This window comes from Schistocerca serialis, chromosome 5, assembly GCF_023864345.2.
Source record: "Schistocerca serialis cubense isolate TAMUIC-IGC-003099 chromosome 5, iqSchSeri2.2, whole genome shotgun sequence".
Taxonomy (NCBI): Eukaryota; Metazoa; Arthropoda; class Insecta; order Orthoptera; family Acrididae; genus Schistocerca; species Schistocerca serialis.
In genome coordinates this window covers 340,054,474-340,072,388 of record NC_064642.1, presented here as the reverse complement: position 1 = coordinate 340,072,388, position 17,915 = coordinate 340,054,474, and the positions used below count along the sequence as shown (strand labels likewise).

Genomic DNA, 17,915 nt, shown 5'->3' with positions numbered 1-17,915 from the left:
CGAAAGATTATTGATACGTCGCTACAAACAGTGTTAATTTTTTGTTTCCGTTTCTTATAGAAAATTGGCAAAATACCCGGGAAATACTGAGTCTGTCGGCTAGTCTATTTATACATCTGCCAGATGTCGTACATATTTAATACAGGATACTGGTTTCTCTCAGTGTCATTCCTTTACTTCCTCCATTTCGAATTTCAGGCTATCGTTAATCCCTTTGCAGCTACTCCTCACAATTTCTGTTTTCTTACTTAAGTCTTAAGTCATTTACGTGGCAGGTGGAAGGCGGGGAGGAGAGAAGTATATTTTAGTGAAAGACCAATGTTTGAGTGCGATAATCAGGTTCAAATGAATGTAGTGAGCATACACACAAAGAGCCAAAGATACTAGTACACTGATCTAATATCGTTTAGGGCCCCCGCGAGCACGCAGAAGTGCAGCAACACGATATGGCTTGGACTCGGCTAATGTCTGATGTAGTGCTGGAGTGAAATGACACTATGATCCCTGCAGGGCTACCCATAAATCCGTAGGAGTACGAAGGGGTGGAGATCTCTTCTGAACAGCAAGCTGCAAGGCATGCTCAATTATGTTCATGTCTCTGGAGTCTGGTGGTCAGCAGAAGTGTTTAAACTCAGAAGTGTGTTCCTGGAGCCACCCTGTAGCAATTCTGGACGTCCCGCTGGAATTCCTCAAGTCCGTCGGAACGCATAATGGACGTGAATGGATGCAGGTCATCAGACATAATGCTTAAGCCCTAAGTACGTGTCACCTGTCAGAGTCGAATCTAAACGTATCAGGGGTCCCATACCACTCAAACTGCACACGCCCCACACCATTACAGAGCCTCCACGAGCTTGAATACTCCCCTGCTGACATGCAGCGTCCATGGGCTCATGAGGTTGTCTCCATACCCGTACACGCCCATCCGCTCGATACAATTTGGAACGAGACTCGTCCGACCAGGCAACATGTTTCCAGTCATCAACAGTCCAATGTCGGTGTTGACGGGCCTAGGCGAGGCGTAAAGCTTTGTGTTGTGCAGTCACCAAGAGTACAAGAGTGGGCCTTCGGCTCCGAACACCCATATCGATGACGTTTCCTTGAACACTTGTTTATGGCCCAGCATTGAAATCTGCAGCAATTTGCGGAAGGGTTGCACTTCTGTCACGTCGAACGATTCTCTTCAGTCGTCTTTGGTCCAATTCTTGCAGGATCTTTTTCCGGCCGCAGCGATTTCGGAGAACTGATGTTGTACTCGATTCACCGTACACTCGTGTAATGGTCATACGGGAAAATCCCCACTTTGTCGCTACCTCGAAGATGGTGAGTCATATCGCTCGTGCGCAGACTGTAACACCAAGTTCAAACTCACTTAAATTTTGTTAACCTGTCATTGTAGCAACAGTAGCCGTTCTAACAACTGTGCCAGACACTTGCTGTCTTAAATAGGCGTTGCCGACCACAGCGCCTGTATTCTGCCTTTTTACATACTATGCATTTGAATACGCATGCCTATACCCGTTTCTTTGGTGCTTCAGTGTAGGAAAACACTTGCTGAAGATAGACTAGCGGAGAGAGCTGCATCAAACGAGTATTCAGCCTGATGACAAAACGACATTAACAAAAATAACAAGTGGTGGTGTACAGTGCTCATCACGTAGCGCCACTTGGAAGCTGGTCACCCACGATAAACAGCTGGCGCGGTGCGGAACGACACCACGTAAAAACCTGGGCGCGTGCTCGTTAATTTCCGCCGTTGTTTGACAGAGGAGATGCGCCGCGGGATGCCTTTGCAGCAAGCCACGCAGAAAGCAAACGAAAATCCGCCGGCTGGCTGAACAGCTGAAAGCGGCGCTGAGAGGGGAAGAGCTCTGGAGCCCGCGCCGCGACTGCCGCAACTACTTAGCTGCGTGCGAACAAAGCAGCCGTCAGTCCTCTGCGTAGACCTACCCCCCATTCTCTCTCTCTCTCTCTCTCTCTCTCTCTCTCCCCATTCTCTCTCTCTCTCTCTCTCTCTCTCTCTCTCCCGCCGACCTCTTGCAACGACATTCACGGTACATTACATACCGAAACATCTCACTCAGCTGCTGCCACTTTCTTTTCCGTTGGACTGCTACTTACCGAGTCAAAAGGTAAGCTCGGAAACACAGTCGCAAGTCCACCTTCTTTTCAAATTAATACTGGAACATTTCTGAGCAAGTCCTCGGCGCTATCTTAGGCCACTGTTAAGGCCGGTGCACATGAGGTCTTTTACTTAAACAGTGTTAACACCGCACATGAAACTGCGTAAAGAAACTATAGTCTTCGTGCGTCCTAGCGATTGAGATTTAAACTTATTTTTCTTCACCCACTTAATAAATCAGTAAGCGGGTGTCTAGTGAAATACTACTGTAATATCTACCACAGGAGAACCTTAGGCAAGATGACAAAGATCATGCGCCAGTTGCGTTGGCAGTTCGAGCGACGCGGTCTATTGCCCGACGAATTTGTAGCAGTTCTGAAGCGAATGCCGTGAAGTGTTTCCTTCAGTTTAGAAATCGAGTTGAACTCACTAGAGCATAAGTGAGGCGAGTGCAGTAGGTGATATACCACTTAACAGCCCCATCAGTCAAACAAATCAGTAACAGCTTGCAGTGTACGTCCTTGGGCAGTGTCCTGAAAAATGATGGTCAGGTCCTGCAGGAAGTGTCATCACTTCTGTCTCTCAGCTGGTCGTAGATTGCGTTCCAAAAATGAACAGCATAGAGACAGAAGTGATGACACTTCCCGCAGGACCTGACCATCATTTTGCAGGAAAATGCTCAAGCACGTACAGTGCAAGCTGTTACTGATTTGTTTGACTAATGGGGCTGCTAAGTGGTATACCACCTACTGCACTCGCCTCACTTAAGCCCTAGTGAGCTCAACTCGATTTCTAAACTGAAGGAAACACTCCACGGCATTCGCTTCAGAACTGCTACAAATTCGACGGACAATAGACCGCACCGCTCGAACTCTCAACACAACTGGCACTGCTAAGAGTATCCTAGGACTTTCACATCGCTGGCAACGGGTTATACACAATGTTGGTGACTACTTTGAAGGTCAGTAAAACTTAGAAACACGTATCTATTTTGTACGAGCTGTAAAATAAATAGTTGCCACTATTAAATTTCAAACCCTCATATATATATATATATATATATATATATATATATATATATATATATATATATATATATATATACTCGAAAAAAAGGTACTTGCAGAAATAAGAAGAGGTTTCACCGTACATTACAGCCAAGGAGATTATATATATATATGGCTGTAATGTCTGGCGGAACCTCATCTACATCTACCTGGATACTCTGCAAATCACATTTAAGTGCCTGGCAGAGGGTTCATCGAACCACCTTCACAATTCTCTATTATTCCAATCTCGTATAGCGCGCGGAAAGAATGAACACCTATATCTTTCCGTACGAGCTCTGATTTCCTTTATTATATCGTGGTGAACCGTCCGAAGTGGCCGTGCAGCTCTAGGCGCTGCAGTCTCGAACCGCGAGACCGCTACGGTCGCAGGTTCGAATCCTGCCTCGGGCATGGATGTGTGTGATGTCCTTAGGTTAGTTAGATTTAAGTAGTTCAAGTTCTAGGGGACTAATGACCTTAGAAGTTGAGTCCCATAGTGCTCAGAGCCATTTGAACCATATATCGTGGTGATCGTTCCACTCTATATAGGTCGGCGTCAACAAAATATTTTCGCATTCGGAGGAGAAAGTTGGTGATTGGAATTTCGCGACAAGATCCCGTCGCAACGAAAAACGCCTTTCTTTTAATGATTTCCAGCCCAAATCCTGTATAATTTCTATGACACCCTCTCGCATATTTCGCGATAATACAAAACGTGCTGCCTTTCTTTGAACTTTTTCGATGTACTCCGTCAGTCTTACCTGGTAAGGATCCCACACCGCGCAGCGGTATTCTAAAAGAGGACGGACAAGCGTAGTGTAGGCAGTCTCCTTAGTACGTCTGTTACATTTTCTAAGTGTCCTGCCAATAAAACGCAGTCTTTGGTTAGCCTTCCCCACATTTTCTGTGTGTTCTTTCCAATTTAAGTTTGTTCGTAATTGTAATACCTAGGTAATTAGTTGAATTTACGTCTTTTAGATTAGACTGATTTATCGTGTAACCGAAGTTTAATGAGTACCTTTTAGTACTCATGTGGATGACCTCACACTTTTCGTTATTTAGTGTCAACTGCCACTTTTCGCACCATTCAGAAATTTTTCTAAATCGTTTTGCAGTTTGTTTTCATCTTCTGATGACTTTACTAGTCGATAAATCACAGCGTAATCTGCAAACAAATCGAAGACGGCTGCTCAGATTGTCTCCCAAATCGTTCATATACACTCCTGGAAATTGAAATAAGAACACCGTGAATTCATTGTCCCAGGAAGGGGAAACTTTATTGACACATTCCTGGGGTCAGATACATCACATGATCACACTGACAGAACCACAGGCACATAGACACAGGCAACAGAGCATGCACAATGTCGGCACTAGTACAGTGTATATCCACCTTTCGCAGCAATGCAGGCTGCTATTCTCCCATGGAGACGATCGTAGAGATGCTGGATGTAGTCCTGTGGAACGGCTTGCCATGCCATTTCCACCTGGCGCCTCAGTTGGACCAGCGTTCGTGCTGGACGTGCAGACCGCGTGAGACGACGCTTCATCCAGTCCCAAACATGCTCAATGGGGGACAGATCCGGAGATCTTGCTGGCCAGGGTAGTTGACTTACACCTTCTAGAGCACGTTGGGTGGCACGGGATACATGCGGACGTGCATTGTCCTGTTGGAACATCAAGTTCCCTTGCCGGTCTAGGAATGGTAGAACGATGGGTTCGATGACGGTTTGGATGTACCGTGCACTATTCAGTGTCCCCTCGACGATCACCAGTGGTGTATGGCCAGTGTAGGAGATCGCTCCCCACACCATGATGCCGGGTGTTGGCCCTGTGTGCCTCGGTCGTATGCAGTCCTGATTGTGGCGCTCACCTGCACGGCGCCAAACACGCATACGACCATCATTGGCACCAAGGCAGAAGCGACTCTCATCGCTGAAGACGACATGTCTCCATTCGTCCCTCCATTCACGCCTGTCGCGACACCACTGGAGGCGGGCTGCACGATGTTGGGGCGTGAGCGGAAGACGGCCTAACGGTGTGCGGGACCGTAGCCCAGCTTCATGGAGACGGTTGCGAATGGTCCTCGCCGATACCCCAGGAGCAACAGTGTCCCTAATTTGCTGGGAAGTGGCGGTGCGGTCCCCTACGGCACTGCGTAGGATCCTACGGTCTTGGCGTGCATCCGTGCGTCGCTGCGGTCCGGTCCCAGGTCGACGGGCACGTGCACCTTCCGCCGACCACTGGCGACAACATCGATGTACTGTGGAGACCTCACGCCCCACGTGTTGAGCAATTCGGCGGTACGTCCACCTGGCCTCCCGCATGCCCACTATACGCCCTCGCTCAAAGTCCGTCAACTGCACATACGGTTCACGTCCACGCTGTCGCGGCATGCTACCAGTGTTAAAGGCTGCGATGGAGCTCCGTATGCCACGGCAAACTGGCTGACACTGACGGCGGCGGTGCACAAATGCTGCGCAGTTAGCGCCATTCGACGGCCAACACCGCGGTTCCTGGTGTGTCCGCTGTGCCGTGCGTGTGATCATTGCTTGTACAGCCCTCTCGCAGTGTCCGGAGCAAGTATGGTGGGTCTGACACACCGGTGTCAATGTGTTCTTTTTTCCATTTCCAGGAGTGTAGATAAGGAACAGCGAAGGGCCTACAACACTACCTTGGGGAACGCCTGTAATCACTTCCGTTTTACTCGATGACTTTCCCTCAATTACTACAAAATGTGACCTCTCTGACAGGAATTTAAACAAGTAGCTGTTTTCGAGTGTTTACCCAGAGTACTCGTACGCTACCATAGATATCGAAAATGGAAAATGCAACGAGCTCTCGCTGTTTGTAAGTCTTCATGATGTTTTACAAACTATAGTGCCAATAAAGTATCTTACAGTCTCGTGCAGCAACGTATGTAGAATATTTGAATTAAAAACAGTATTGCTTGCAATTTATTCTTTTATTAACAACGCGTTTCGCCCTCGTGCGGCATCTTCAGATAATCTGTAGGGGTAACAAAACAAGCAAATATTAAGGTATGTTGCTAGCTTACACGATTCTAAATGTGACTAAGGAATTGTTACTGACCTTAAAACTTTTGGTTCAAAAATCATAAAATGGCACTGTGCAAGATTGAAGCACGTGTGGAATCGGATGAAACAGCAGAGACCTAGTCAATAATAGCTAATATAATATCGTATAACCGCGGGATAGAGTGTTGCATAACTGATTAAACTGAATGAGACAGACCTTAATAAAGTCGTACCAGCAGGCCAGAATGGAGCAATGGTGGGACCATGATCACGAAGAAGTGTACAAATTTAGACATAATACACAGACATATCGCCGCAGCTTCAGGAAAGGAGCGTCGGGCGGGCACACGGGCGAGCAGCGGAATGTTGCTTCCATACAATGTCTGCAGATGATATACCGGGGTGACGCTCATTGCAGTTAAGTGACAGTCAGCATACGTAATTCTTATTTTATGCACGTCTCAAGCCATTTCTCGCCTGCGTGCCCGCTTCTGACATGAAGTTACGGCGGAATCTCTGTGTATTGCGTTTAAATGTGTACGCTTCTTGCGACTGTGGCGTCACAACTGCGCCATTCTGACCTGCTGGTACGACTTTATTAAGGTATGTCTCATTCATTTGGTTATTTAACATTCTGTCCCGCAGTTACACGGTATTACGTGTTTTTGGCTAGGTCTCTGCGGTTTCATCCGATTCCACACGTGCTTCTGTCTAGTACAGTGCCGTTTTATTTTTTTAAAAGAAAGATTTTAAGCTCAGTAACAATTTCTTATTCACATTTAGAGTCGTGCAAACTAGGAGCGTAGGACCATATCCTAATTTTTGCTTATTTTGTTATCCCTATAGATAATCTGAAGATGCCACACGAAGGCGAAACCGCGTTTTTAATACAAGAATAAAATGCAACGACGACAGGTTTTATTTCAGATATAATAGAAGTGTTATATGTGGTTGGTACTCCACATATAACTGCCTTTCACAATATACATAAATGACCTAGAAGACAGTGTCGGAAGTTCCATGCGGCTTTTCGCGGATGATGCTGTGGTATACAGAGAAGTTGCAGCATTAGAAAATTGCAGCGAAATGCAGAAAGATCTGCAGCGGATAGGCACTTGGTGCAGGGAGTGGCAACTGACCCTTAACATAGACAAATATAATGTATTGCGAATACATAGAAAGGATACTTTATTGTATGATTATATGATAGCGGAACGAACACTGCTAGCAGTTACTTCTGCAAAATATCTGGGAGTATGCGTGCGGAACGATTTATAGTGCACTGATCATATAAAATTAATTGTTGGTAAGGCGGGTGCCAGGTTGAGATTCATTGGGAGAGTCCTTAGAAAATGTAGTCCATCAACAAAGGAGGTGGCTTACAAAACACTCGTTCGACCTATACTTGAGTATTGCTCATCAGTGTGGGATCAGTACCAGGTCGGGTTGACAGAAGAGATACAGAAGATCCAAATAAAAGCGGCGCGTTTTGTCACAGGGTTATTTGGTAAGCGTGATAGCGTTACGAAGATGTTTACAAACTCAAGTGGCAGACTCTGCAAGAGAGGCGCTCTACATCGCGGTGTAGTTTGCTGTCCAGGTTTCGAGAGGGTGCGTTTCTGGATGAGGTTTCGAATATATTCCTTCCTCCTACTTATACCTCCCGAGGAGATCATCAATGTAAAATTAGAGAGATTCGAGCGCGCACGGAGGCTTTCCGGCAGTCGATCTTCCCGCGAACCATACGCGACTGGAACAGGAAAGAGAGATAATGACAGTGGCACGTAAAGTGCCCTCCGGCACACACCGTTGGGTGGCTTGCGGAGTATAAATGTAGATGTACATGTAGATATCACGAACAGTATCAGTTCTACTATAATGGCGTGTTAAGCCGAGGCGCTGATTCCACTTTTATGCACAACATTTCGAAGACCCACAAAGCTGTCATTTTCAGGTGTCGCGAGCTGCGTTTGTATGTGTACACGCTGCCTGGAATCCAACCAGACTTGGAAAACGAAATGAGAATCAAAGGGCGTAGTTGGCGCCGGGAGTCGAACTAGGTACTAAAAAGCGATGCGACACAACAATACTTCACAGTCTGGCTGAAGTCCTGCAGGGAGTATGTGTGTGGAATCAGGCGGTCGCCGAAATAATGAGGATAAAAATGGGATCAAAAGCTCGGCTGAACAGTGGAAATCACACCCTTATAGTAACGATCTACTGTTTGTGGTAGGTTACCAATAGCCGGTGCACGTAAAACGAGAAATAACAGTGCAAAGGGAGCATCAAATGAGGCTGTCAAACGTAATGTCCCTATCCGAGTGATAGGCCACTATTTTGGGCGTTACACACGCTTTTAGCAAGACACAGCGGAGATGTTTGGAATTTAATGCAGATCCTTGAAACAAAGATTGGTGATCAGTAATTTTATGCCATTACTTTTCCTAGCCTTATCGGCAAAATGCTATCAATAAAGACTCTTTTTATCACAGCGGGGGCGTGTACAATAAAGTGATAAAATACATGTTAACTTTAGGTATGAAAGTTGTTGCCGCAACAATCTTACGGTGCTCTAAAATTGAAGACCAAGAAAGTAAGATGAAGATTAACAGCTTGTTTCATACAACACATTTGCTCGCCGTATGAGAATAATTTGTCGAAAAGCAAAAGAGGTGCCACACGACGTGGTACATGCTATATCCAACCAAGGAAAAAAGTTCGAGATGATTTATTTTCTAAAGAGCATTAATAAATTTGCGCAGAAATCGTAAATTCTGGAACGTGTAGTCACGAACGTGTGTTTACATACGTCGCTGCCTTTCAGGGTTCGGAAGTAGGCACCTTTCGTATCATTTGCGTTAGTAACAGCTTCTGCCATATTTTATTCATTCACAGACCATTATTCGCTAACCTTTTTGGTAGTTTTCCTCAGTTTATCTCGTTGTTGTGACGCATTATACGACTGTGGAGTCCATTTCTTGAACATCATACTCTTTCAGCATATTTAGTTACGTAGTGAACAATAACTCTTCCTTTTTTTTCGCATAACAGACGCATATCATACGTTTGAGAGGTGATAAATTAGTTCGTGCGCAGCCAAAGTTTATTGAAATACGAAGTCTCCATGTTGGGGTCCGTTGTAACAACTATGACGATGGTAATAGAACATTTACAATACACACACGATTCTTTTTGTAACAGGTTACGGACGCGAGCATCGACTGCAATATGAGCTAAACGGGAATGAAGCTCAGCGAGATAACGACGCTATCTAATCCCTCACAGCTAGGCCGTTTCCTATCAGTGGAACATGGAAAGCTACTCCAGATACGTCTCACTTCTGCCAACACTTCATCAATATTGCCGTAACTAGCATCGTCTCTCATTTTAATTCCTTCATTAAAGCTACTTCACGTTTGTATGATCAAGCGTTCCGCAAGCTGAGAAACGAGAATGTCGTAAATTTCTACAATCATTAGTAACACACTAACTTTTTTTCGTTGATAATTACGTTTGTTTTGAAAGTAGTAAGACTTGCAACTGCTCTGAATACACAGGGGGGAAGACGAAAACACTTCAGATGCAACTAATAACTTCGTCCCGTTTGTCACAATGTCTTTCTCAGTGTCATTTATGAAGATTTTTCAAGTCAAATCAAAGCACAGTTAAGCTCTGTGTTCTGTTGTACGGCTTCCCAACGACAACAAAATACGAAGAGATACCATTCGCAGAAACACTTGAAATCAGCCATGTAGATAATACACGTTACTAAGCATAAATTCGATTACGGTATGTTGATAATTGTTACTTTGGACCGTCTAATAACAACTGAATGAAACACAATTTTTATGCCATACCCGTTTCACCTTTATTCCTTTCAAGACATCTTCAGTGGCCTGGAATATGTATATATTTTTGTTTATACTATTTAGTATGAACAAAAACGTGTTATAGAGGTAAACGTTTTAAACAGAGATGCATTTCAGTGTGATAGTTGTGGTTCAAAAATGGTTCAAATGGCTCTGAGCACTATGGGACTTAACTTCTTTGGTCATCAGTCCCCTAGAACTTAGAACTACTTAATCCTAACTAACCTAAGGACATCACGCACATCCGTGCCAGAGGCAGGATTCGAACCTGCGACCGTAGCGGTCGCCCGGTTCCAGACTGTAGCGTCTAGAACCGCTCGGCCACTCAGGCCGGCTGATAGTTGTGTATTATTAAACTAAGATGAGCCGGCAAAACAACCAAATGAATGCACAGTAAGACTAATAACGCCAGCTCTCACAGCTTCAGCGTTTTCATCGGTCGTTTATTATGTATCTCTGGTGCAGTGGACAGCGTTTTGTGTGGTGAGCAAACAAGGCAAAATCACACTGACTGATATTTGAAATCGAGTTGTCACGAATAGTAAATATTCACTGAAATATATCTAGTAACATTATCTGTCGCCTGACTCCGCAAAAATACTATAAAGTCAACATCAACATAACAGATGAGAGTGGTGGTGGTGGTGGTGGTGGCGGCGGTGGCGGAGGAGGGGGGGGGAGGGAGGGAGGGAGGGAGAGAGAGAGAGAGAGAGAGAGAGAGAGACGTCACATTAGCTCATTCTGTAACTGACCTATGATGATTGGCACACAGCCATTCTTCGAGCCCACATAATACCATTATCGTCGCACATCAATCACATTATACGTTCGACTTATCAAGTGATTGTTTTTCTTGGTCCACTGCCTCGGTGGGTAATTTCCATTAGTGCAATCGCACCACGCGCCTTTCTCACTCGTAAAACGTTTCTTTGTTGATTTTAGTTTATGGGCCAAAGCTAAAGTGGATTAGGATCAAATGGAATGTATTAAAGAAGACAACGAAATTTTATTTTCGTGTAGTTGCAGGTTATTTTCTGGGTGATACACTTTAAAGTATGCGCACATTAGTAAAACGCCTCTTTTAGATGGCCTCTTCTCGTGCATACTCCACTCCTCCTTGTTGGCCTTTCCTTCGTTGCGTTTGGTAAAAATACTGGAAAGTGTCTTCCCGTAAGACGAGTCCCTTTTGGTGTTGAGATGGGCGTCCAATTGATGACCCTTACTGTGGAGAGGATACGGTCAATTGTTCCCCACGATCAATCATGAATGTATTTCTTTCGTCGTTCGCCATATTTTTTGTACAGAACGTATGCCCTGAGGCATGCAACGTCCAATAAATTTCCAACAATATTTGATAATATTTTTTCAGTCTAGTGCTGGTCACTTGGTAGCTTCGTATTCTACTCACGTCTCTCATATTCTTGTCGTAATCGATGACAATACTTGGCTTTCGCGTGATTTTATTCTTGGAATTTACTTCCTAAAATGTATTACCATATGAAATGCTGCACGTCATCATGTCTGTCTTGTCCTACCATTTCAAATAAATTCTGGACTAGGGTAACATTTGTCGAGATAAATACTATAGCTCTTCTCTCAGTAAATCAAGAGCAAGCTTCAAAACAATTCGGAAAGTTATTTTTTCTTCGGAATAATGGCCACAGAACGATGCGGACGGATATATGTCCGTCGAACCCACTGAGAACGAGCAAGCTACCGACGGATATATCTGTAACGCCCTCTTAAAGGACTAATTGATTACTGTAGGTTAGTTGCAAAAGACAGAGGACGAAGTAGGTCGTCGCCAGGTAAAAGGATCCATCCCAATATTCGACTGGATCTATCTATGGAGGAGTTATCTATGAAAAGCGAAATAATTGTCTGGATGGTCAGATACATATTCGGATTCTGTTTCTCTATTATACGGGTAAGTGTCATAACCACTGTGCTACCTAAATCAGCCATTATGCTTAGGAGAAACTGACTGAAAGCTCGCCATGCTAACCTCATTTAGTACACTCTAGTTTCCTATAAGTAATCGAACCCAATGTCGGGATGGTTCGATTGTATGATGCTGTTGCATAAAGAGAAGTGGCAAAAAGCTAAAAAATTGTAGCGAAATGCAGAAATACCTGCAGAGGATCGACGTTTGCAGCAGGGACTGACAAGGTGACCCGCAACGAAGACAACTGTTCCTTACTACGCATAAATAGCCATAAAACCCTGCTCCCGTTTGATTCATCGATTGATGAACAATCACTGGAAAAAGCTAAAACCCATTAAAGTATCTGGGATTATGTGTACGGAGGAATTTCAAGTGGAACGGCCAATTAAAACTAACTGCAGGACTGAGGTTCAGTAGAAATATCCTCAGTGAGTGTAATCCACCCACGAAAGGAGCAGCTTACAAAACCATCGTTCGAGAGATATTTCAGTACTGCTCGTCTGTCTGGGTCTAGATAGGACTGATACCGGGAATAGATAAGATGCAAAGGAAAGCAGCGCGTTCCGTCACAGGCTAGTCTAGTTAGCGCAAATGCGTCATCCGACTCCAGTGGCACTCGCTACAAGCAAGGCGTTTGCATCACGATGTGGTAAAATTCCAACAGTGTGTGTTCCTAGAAGAGACAACCAATATACTGCGTCCCGCTATGTATATCTCGCGGAAAGAAGCTAAAATTAATGAGATTCGAGCTCATGGGGGGGAGGGGGGGGGGGGGTACGAACAACTGCTACTCCTTCGCTCTGTTAGCAACTGGAACAGGAAAGGAGGTACCGTGTTACACATAACGCTATCTAAGGTGGCTTGTGGAGTATGCAGGTTGTTTGAGTACCGTACGTACAAACCAAAGGTGCGAGTAGAGGACAATGAAGCAAGCAAATAAACCTATTAAACGTAGGTCAGGAAACCAATGGTTTTCTTTATACTGTGTACGTATTACGACAGAGGACGTGAACACATTATAACAAAGAGTCCCCGAAGGTCCAAACTGCAGATATGCACTTGAAGACAAACACATTACAACCAGTGTATTCCTTATGACCAAACTTCTGGTTAAGGCATCCTTCAGCACGTCTCCTCATCGATGCCCGTAAGCGTTCAAAGCCGCAGGTGTGCTCCAAATGCTTTGACAGCCATCCACAATGCATTCCCGAAGTTCATCGACGCTATAAACAGACCTGAAATACACCAAAGCTTTCAAATATCCCCCCCCCCCACCCCATAAAAAAAAAGAATCTAGTGGACTCTGGTCGGAAGAACTGGGAGGCGAGCCACGACTGATACACTTGTCACTGAAGATTCGAGCTAGGTATTCCCAAACAGCCGCACGAAAGTGCGCCGTTGCTCCATCAGGCATTTACCGCAAATGCGTCCTTTCATTATCAGCTCAAGCATAAACGTATCCGTAAGACATTATTAGTGTTGTAATATTGGCAAGACTTCATCTGTGCATATGTCGTATCGGGAAGACCTTGTTTCCCCGACGTACACCGTCCGTCTCTTCACAGACGGACTCCTGGCGTATAACCGATGGCATTAACTACGGTGGTAGCTTGAATTAACAAAGGTAAACAGCAGATGTACAGTCGGCCAGTCAGTTGTGAGGAGACAGTGTTACCTAGTGGACGTGTGGCTGTAGTCTGTCATCGTTGTCGTGAGACAAATCGCAATGGAGCAACGTATCTAAATCAAGTGTTTCAGACATACTCCGTCCCGCACACTTTCACTCCCAAACAAAAACAACGACGCACGGACACGTGCTGCAATTTGATTGAAATGAAAAAAGTGGACAAATCTTTTCCGGAAAAAGAGTGAGGATACCTTTCGTCACCTATACGTCTCTACAACAAAACGACGAAGTACAATAAGTCACATGAAGGGTCAACGTTTTCATGACGCAGCCGACATTCAAGTCCTTGTGGCGTGCGAGTTGAACAACACCCCACAGGAGGACCTTTCTGACAGTTTCACATGGTTGTACGAGCGTTCTGAGCGTTGTTCTCTAGTGGGGGGAAACTCCGTAGAATCATCTTTTAAATTTTTCTCTATTTCTTAAAAATACAACTTGACTAGAAGAAGGGATCGGTTGGTAGGGCATATTCTGAGGCATCAACGAATCACCAATTTAGTATTGGAGGGCAGCGTGGAGGGTAAAAATCGTAGAGGGAGACCAAGAGATTCAGAAGGATGTAGGTTGCAGTAGGTACTGGGAGATGAAGAACCTTGCACAGGATAGAGTAGCATGGAGAGCTGCATCAAACCATTCTCTGGACTGAAGGCCACAACAGCAACATTCTCGAAACTTTTTGGTCTGATGGGATGGGTTGATTACGTTTCTCTGCTTGTTTCATTGTCGTATACTCGCTCATTTCGTTTGTACCTACGACAATTCAACACAGGGGTGTCCAACCCTCAGCCCACGGGCTGGATGCGGCCCAAAGCAAGTACTGTTGTGGCTCAAGAAATGAGCATTTCAGTCAGAAAATCCCGCCACATTCCCGCTCATAAAACGTTTGTTTGTTGATTTTCGTTTATGGGCCAAAGCCATTGTTTAATTCGTTCATCCCATTTATATTTTTTGTTAACACCTGGTAGATATAGATGTTGGCATTGTCTTTTCACTTTTGCACTGTTTGCGCTACCGAGTTGGCCGACGGCTGCGCGCGAGAGAGGGCAACGTACCGGGCCTGCAGAGCGTCTGCGTGGAGCTGTGCCAGCTGTGCGGGCGGCGCTTCCCCCTGGGGCTGCCCACGTCGCCGGCGCCGCTGCCGCTGCGGCCCATGCAGCCCGTCAGCGTGTGCTCCATCGCTGGACAGCCCTCCGTCGGCCTCTCCACGTGGTCCCGGCACACACCAGCCGGCGCCCCTCGCGTGTCGCCCGCGATCGATGCCGCAGCTTGGTGACCACCGATCCAACTTCTGTCCGACGCCTCACGCACACACGCTCGCACACGCACGCACTGCGCTCTGAGAGCACGCCTCGCTATGCGGCAGACCTTCACCCACTTCCAGCCGCTGCTCTAGCGCACCATCACATTCACCGCGAGTGCTGGGAACTCTCAGTTCGGTCTCGGAGTTAGCGACACAGATTTAACCAAACCGACGCGACAACATCAAACTGTGGAACCCTGAGTCAGTTACATCGTCACCAGATAAGGTGATCGGACGCGGTCTTATCTACAAGCAGAGGGTACACAACGGGACCGCACACCGCACCAGCTGTTCTTACCACCATCTCTCATATCACTTGCTTTGCTTGTCGCAGTTGTGAAAAAGCCTCATATTAATGGCTACACTATTATGAACACTTATTCACGACACTATTGACTTGGCTCTGTAATATCAGCTATTACACCCTATTACTTTTGCAATACGCAAAATTTCAGAGCAAGCTGGCTGCAACTGACACAAATTTCCCTACATTCTCTGCTTATTTCGTAACATTTTTTATACATACACGCATGCAACAGGAAAACGCATAGCAGTATCGACGCTACGAATTTAATGTAATTTTACTACCACATTCTTCTTTCACGTGTAAATTTATTGCGATTATAGCTGTTCATTAAATGAAATACCTCCTCCATAGTACTATAATAAAACGCAATTTTCATGCCATTACTACATTTCACAAGCTGCCTATTCTAAGTACACGCAGAATCCGCGGTGCAGATCTAGTACTATCGCGGTGCAACGGAATGAAGGCTAGGAAGAAGGAGGCAAAAATAACACTGTAAGAGGATATTCCAGTGAGTGATACCGTCTTTGAGGCAATGTGGCGACTACGACGAGCAGATGTCAACGTCTAGACTGTCAAGGCTTTCGCGTGGCCAGTAGCAAATGATCCTCACTCCAGCATTCTAACGTAGGAGCACAATCATCTTCAGCAGATCAAGTCTATATGAGACTCGAAGGCAACTGCACCTCCTAAGCTCTATATGACTCGTATACCTGCGAGACATTAGTATACAACCGCTGACGGCAGTGCCAGCTGTTCACGCTACGGATGTTCCACCGACGGCAGTTGTAAACAGAATCCTCCGGCGCTGCAGGCGGCTACGAGAAGAGTGTGCAGCAGTGTTGTCCCACGCCGTGCTGTAACTTGCAGGCGATGTGAAGGAGCCACGAGCTTGATATCCACTTGTGGAGGGAGCTGACGTCATCACTACCGAGACACGGCAGCAACGCGTAGTCTAGTCCGGTTTTTTCTTAGCGCGTCGGCCGTCTCGTTCCCGGCGTCAGCGTTAACTGGCGCTCCAATTACGTCCCATTAACGCACGGCAGCCGGTGCACGCGACGGCGGAACGGGGCGGCGCACGAAGAACGCCACACGGCGGCGTACCGGGCGAACGCGGAAGGCCGCGTAGAGGTGTGCCGCAGGCGCAGGGGGAAGAAGCGACTTTGTGGGGCCGGCTGGCGGCTGCTGGCTGCCGGCGGTATTGATTTCCTCTCGGTGGCACGCGGCCGCTGGCGGCGTCGGCGTCGCCGTCGGACGGTCGCCAGCGGGGCGGCGTCGGCCTGCGGCACTGCGGCCCGTCTTGGACGTCCGCGCCGGCCGCCAACACCTGTTGTCACGTCGCGCCCAGTCACGTGCGCTCGCAAATCACCGGCCGGCGCTTCCGCGGCGCACGTGCCACTCTCGTGATCGATACACGCCGCCCGCGATACTCGCAGGTCGGAAGAGAGTACGTACGTTCACACCTATCCGCTAGCACAGCTGTCAGAAGCGGAGCGATCGCCAAGGCGCTGCTCGCCGCGAGCTTGTCGAGACACGCAGGCGCGCGCCGATGTGCCCAGCGTCCCGGGGGCGGACGTCGGCGTGGCGTCCGCGTGACGACTAGCGCCGAGCGCCACGAGGCAGCGCGCCGCCGTGGACGCGCGTCGGTCCAGCCGGCGCTCTGCGCAGACGCACTGCCCGACCGCCCGGCGTGTTCAAAGTAAATTTAGCCGCCGCCGCGCCCTCTCTCCCTTCGTAGCGTAGCGTGGCGTGGCGTGCCTTAAAGCCGCACACTCCGAGCCCCAAACGAGATCTCGTCCCGCGATGAAAGTGCCTCCTGTCGGTGCCGGAGCTAATTGTTTCGCTCGGCGACGGGAAGCAGTGCGCGAAAGTGAGAGCTCTTTCGACTGCCTTACGCGGACGCTTTACCACCGTTTTTTCCGTTCAAACGTCAGCAGTGTGACAAGTCACATACGAGCACGCCTACTATTACGTTCCTTCAGGCTAGTGAACTGTCAACACCATTCGTTGACTGTCCAAACACTGGAGAGTCATAATCAGTATTTCAGTAAGTCAAGGAAGTGTGACAGAACTATTATTTGCAGTTTACTTGTGTTCCAAACTGATAGCATTTCCCGTACTGAGTGTTATTACATAAAGAGTGTAAATCGAAAACGTTCTAAGTTGAAACGTGTGTCGAGAGAATGAAAAAAACAATGTATCTCTGTTTGTACGTAACTGACCTGTACCCAAAAAACTGGGTTATTTTGATACTCCTATGCTGCCCATTTCATCAGTGCAAAAAAATAATGACGCAAATCACAGTCCCACACCAGGAAACTGACAGGTTCTAAGTGCCACTAAGAAATTTTTAGATGATGATTCTTGTAAAGAAATAACATCAATAACAAGTGTTAATAACGATATTTATTTACACAAATACCTACGTTAGCCGTTTAGAACCGATAGGTTCGTCTTCAGACAGCTATTAACTTTACTATTAGACTTTCTTTTTACCTGCAGCTATGCCCATGCATGTGTATGACAAATATAGTGCTCACATCTCCTCTCCTCCTTCCCTCTTTCCATCTTCTTCTTCCCCTATCTCTCTGTCCATTT

The 17,915-nt window shown here is 46.5% G+C and overlaps 1 protein-coding gene across 1 annotated transcript in view; it reads right to left on the bottom strand.

Moving 5' to 3' along the window:
* Nucleotides 1–14,893, bottom strand: part of LOC126480962 (kalirin) — a 1,643,174-nt gene extending 1,628,281 nt beyond the window's left edge. Inside the window, exon 1 of the mRNA XM_050104391.1 lies at nucleotides 14,763–14,893. Within this exon, the coding sequence (XP_049960348.1) occupies nucleotides 14,763–14,886 (124 nt within the window). The 5' untranslated portion in view covers nucleotides 14,887–14,893. The remainder of the gene's footprint in view (nucleotides 1–14,762) is intronic.
* Nucleotides 14,894–17,915: the final 3,022 nt, after the last annotated feature.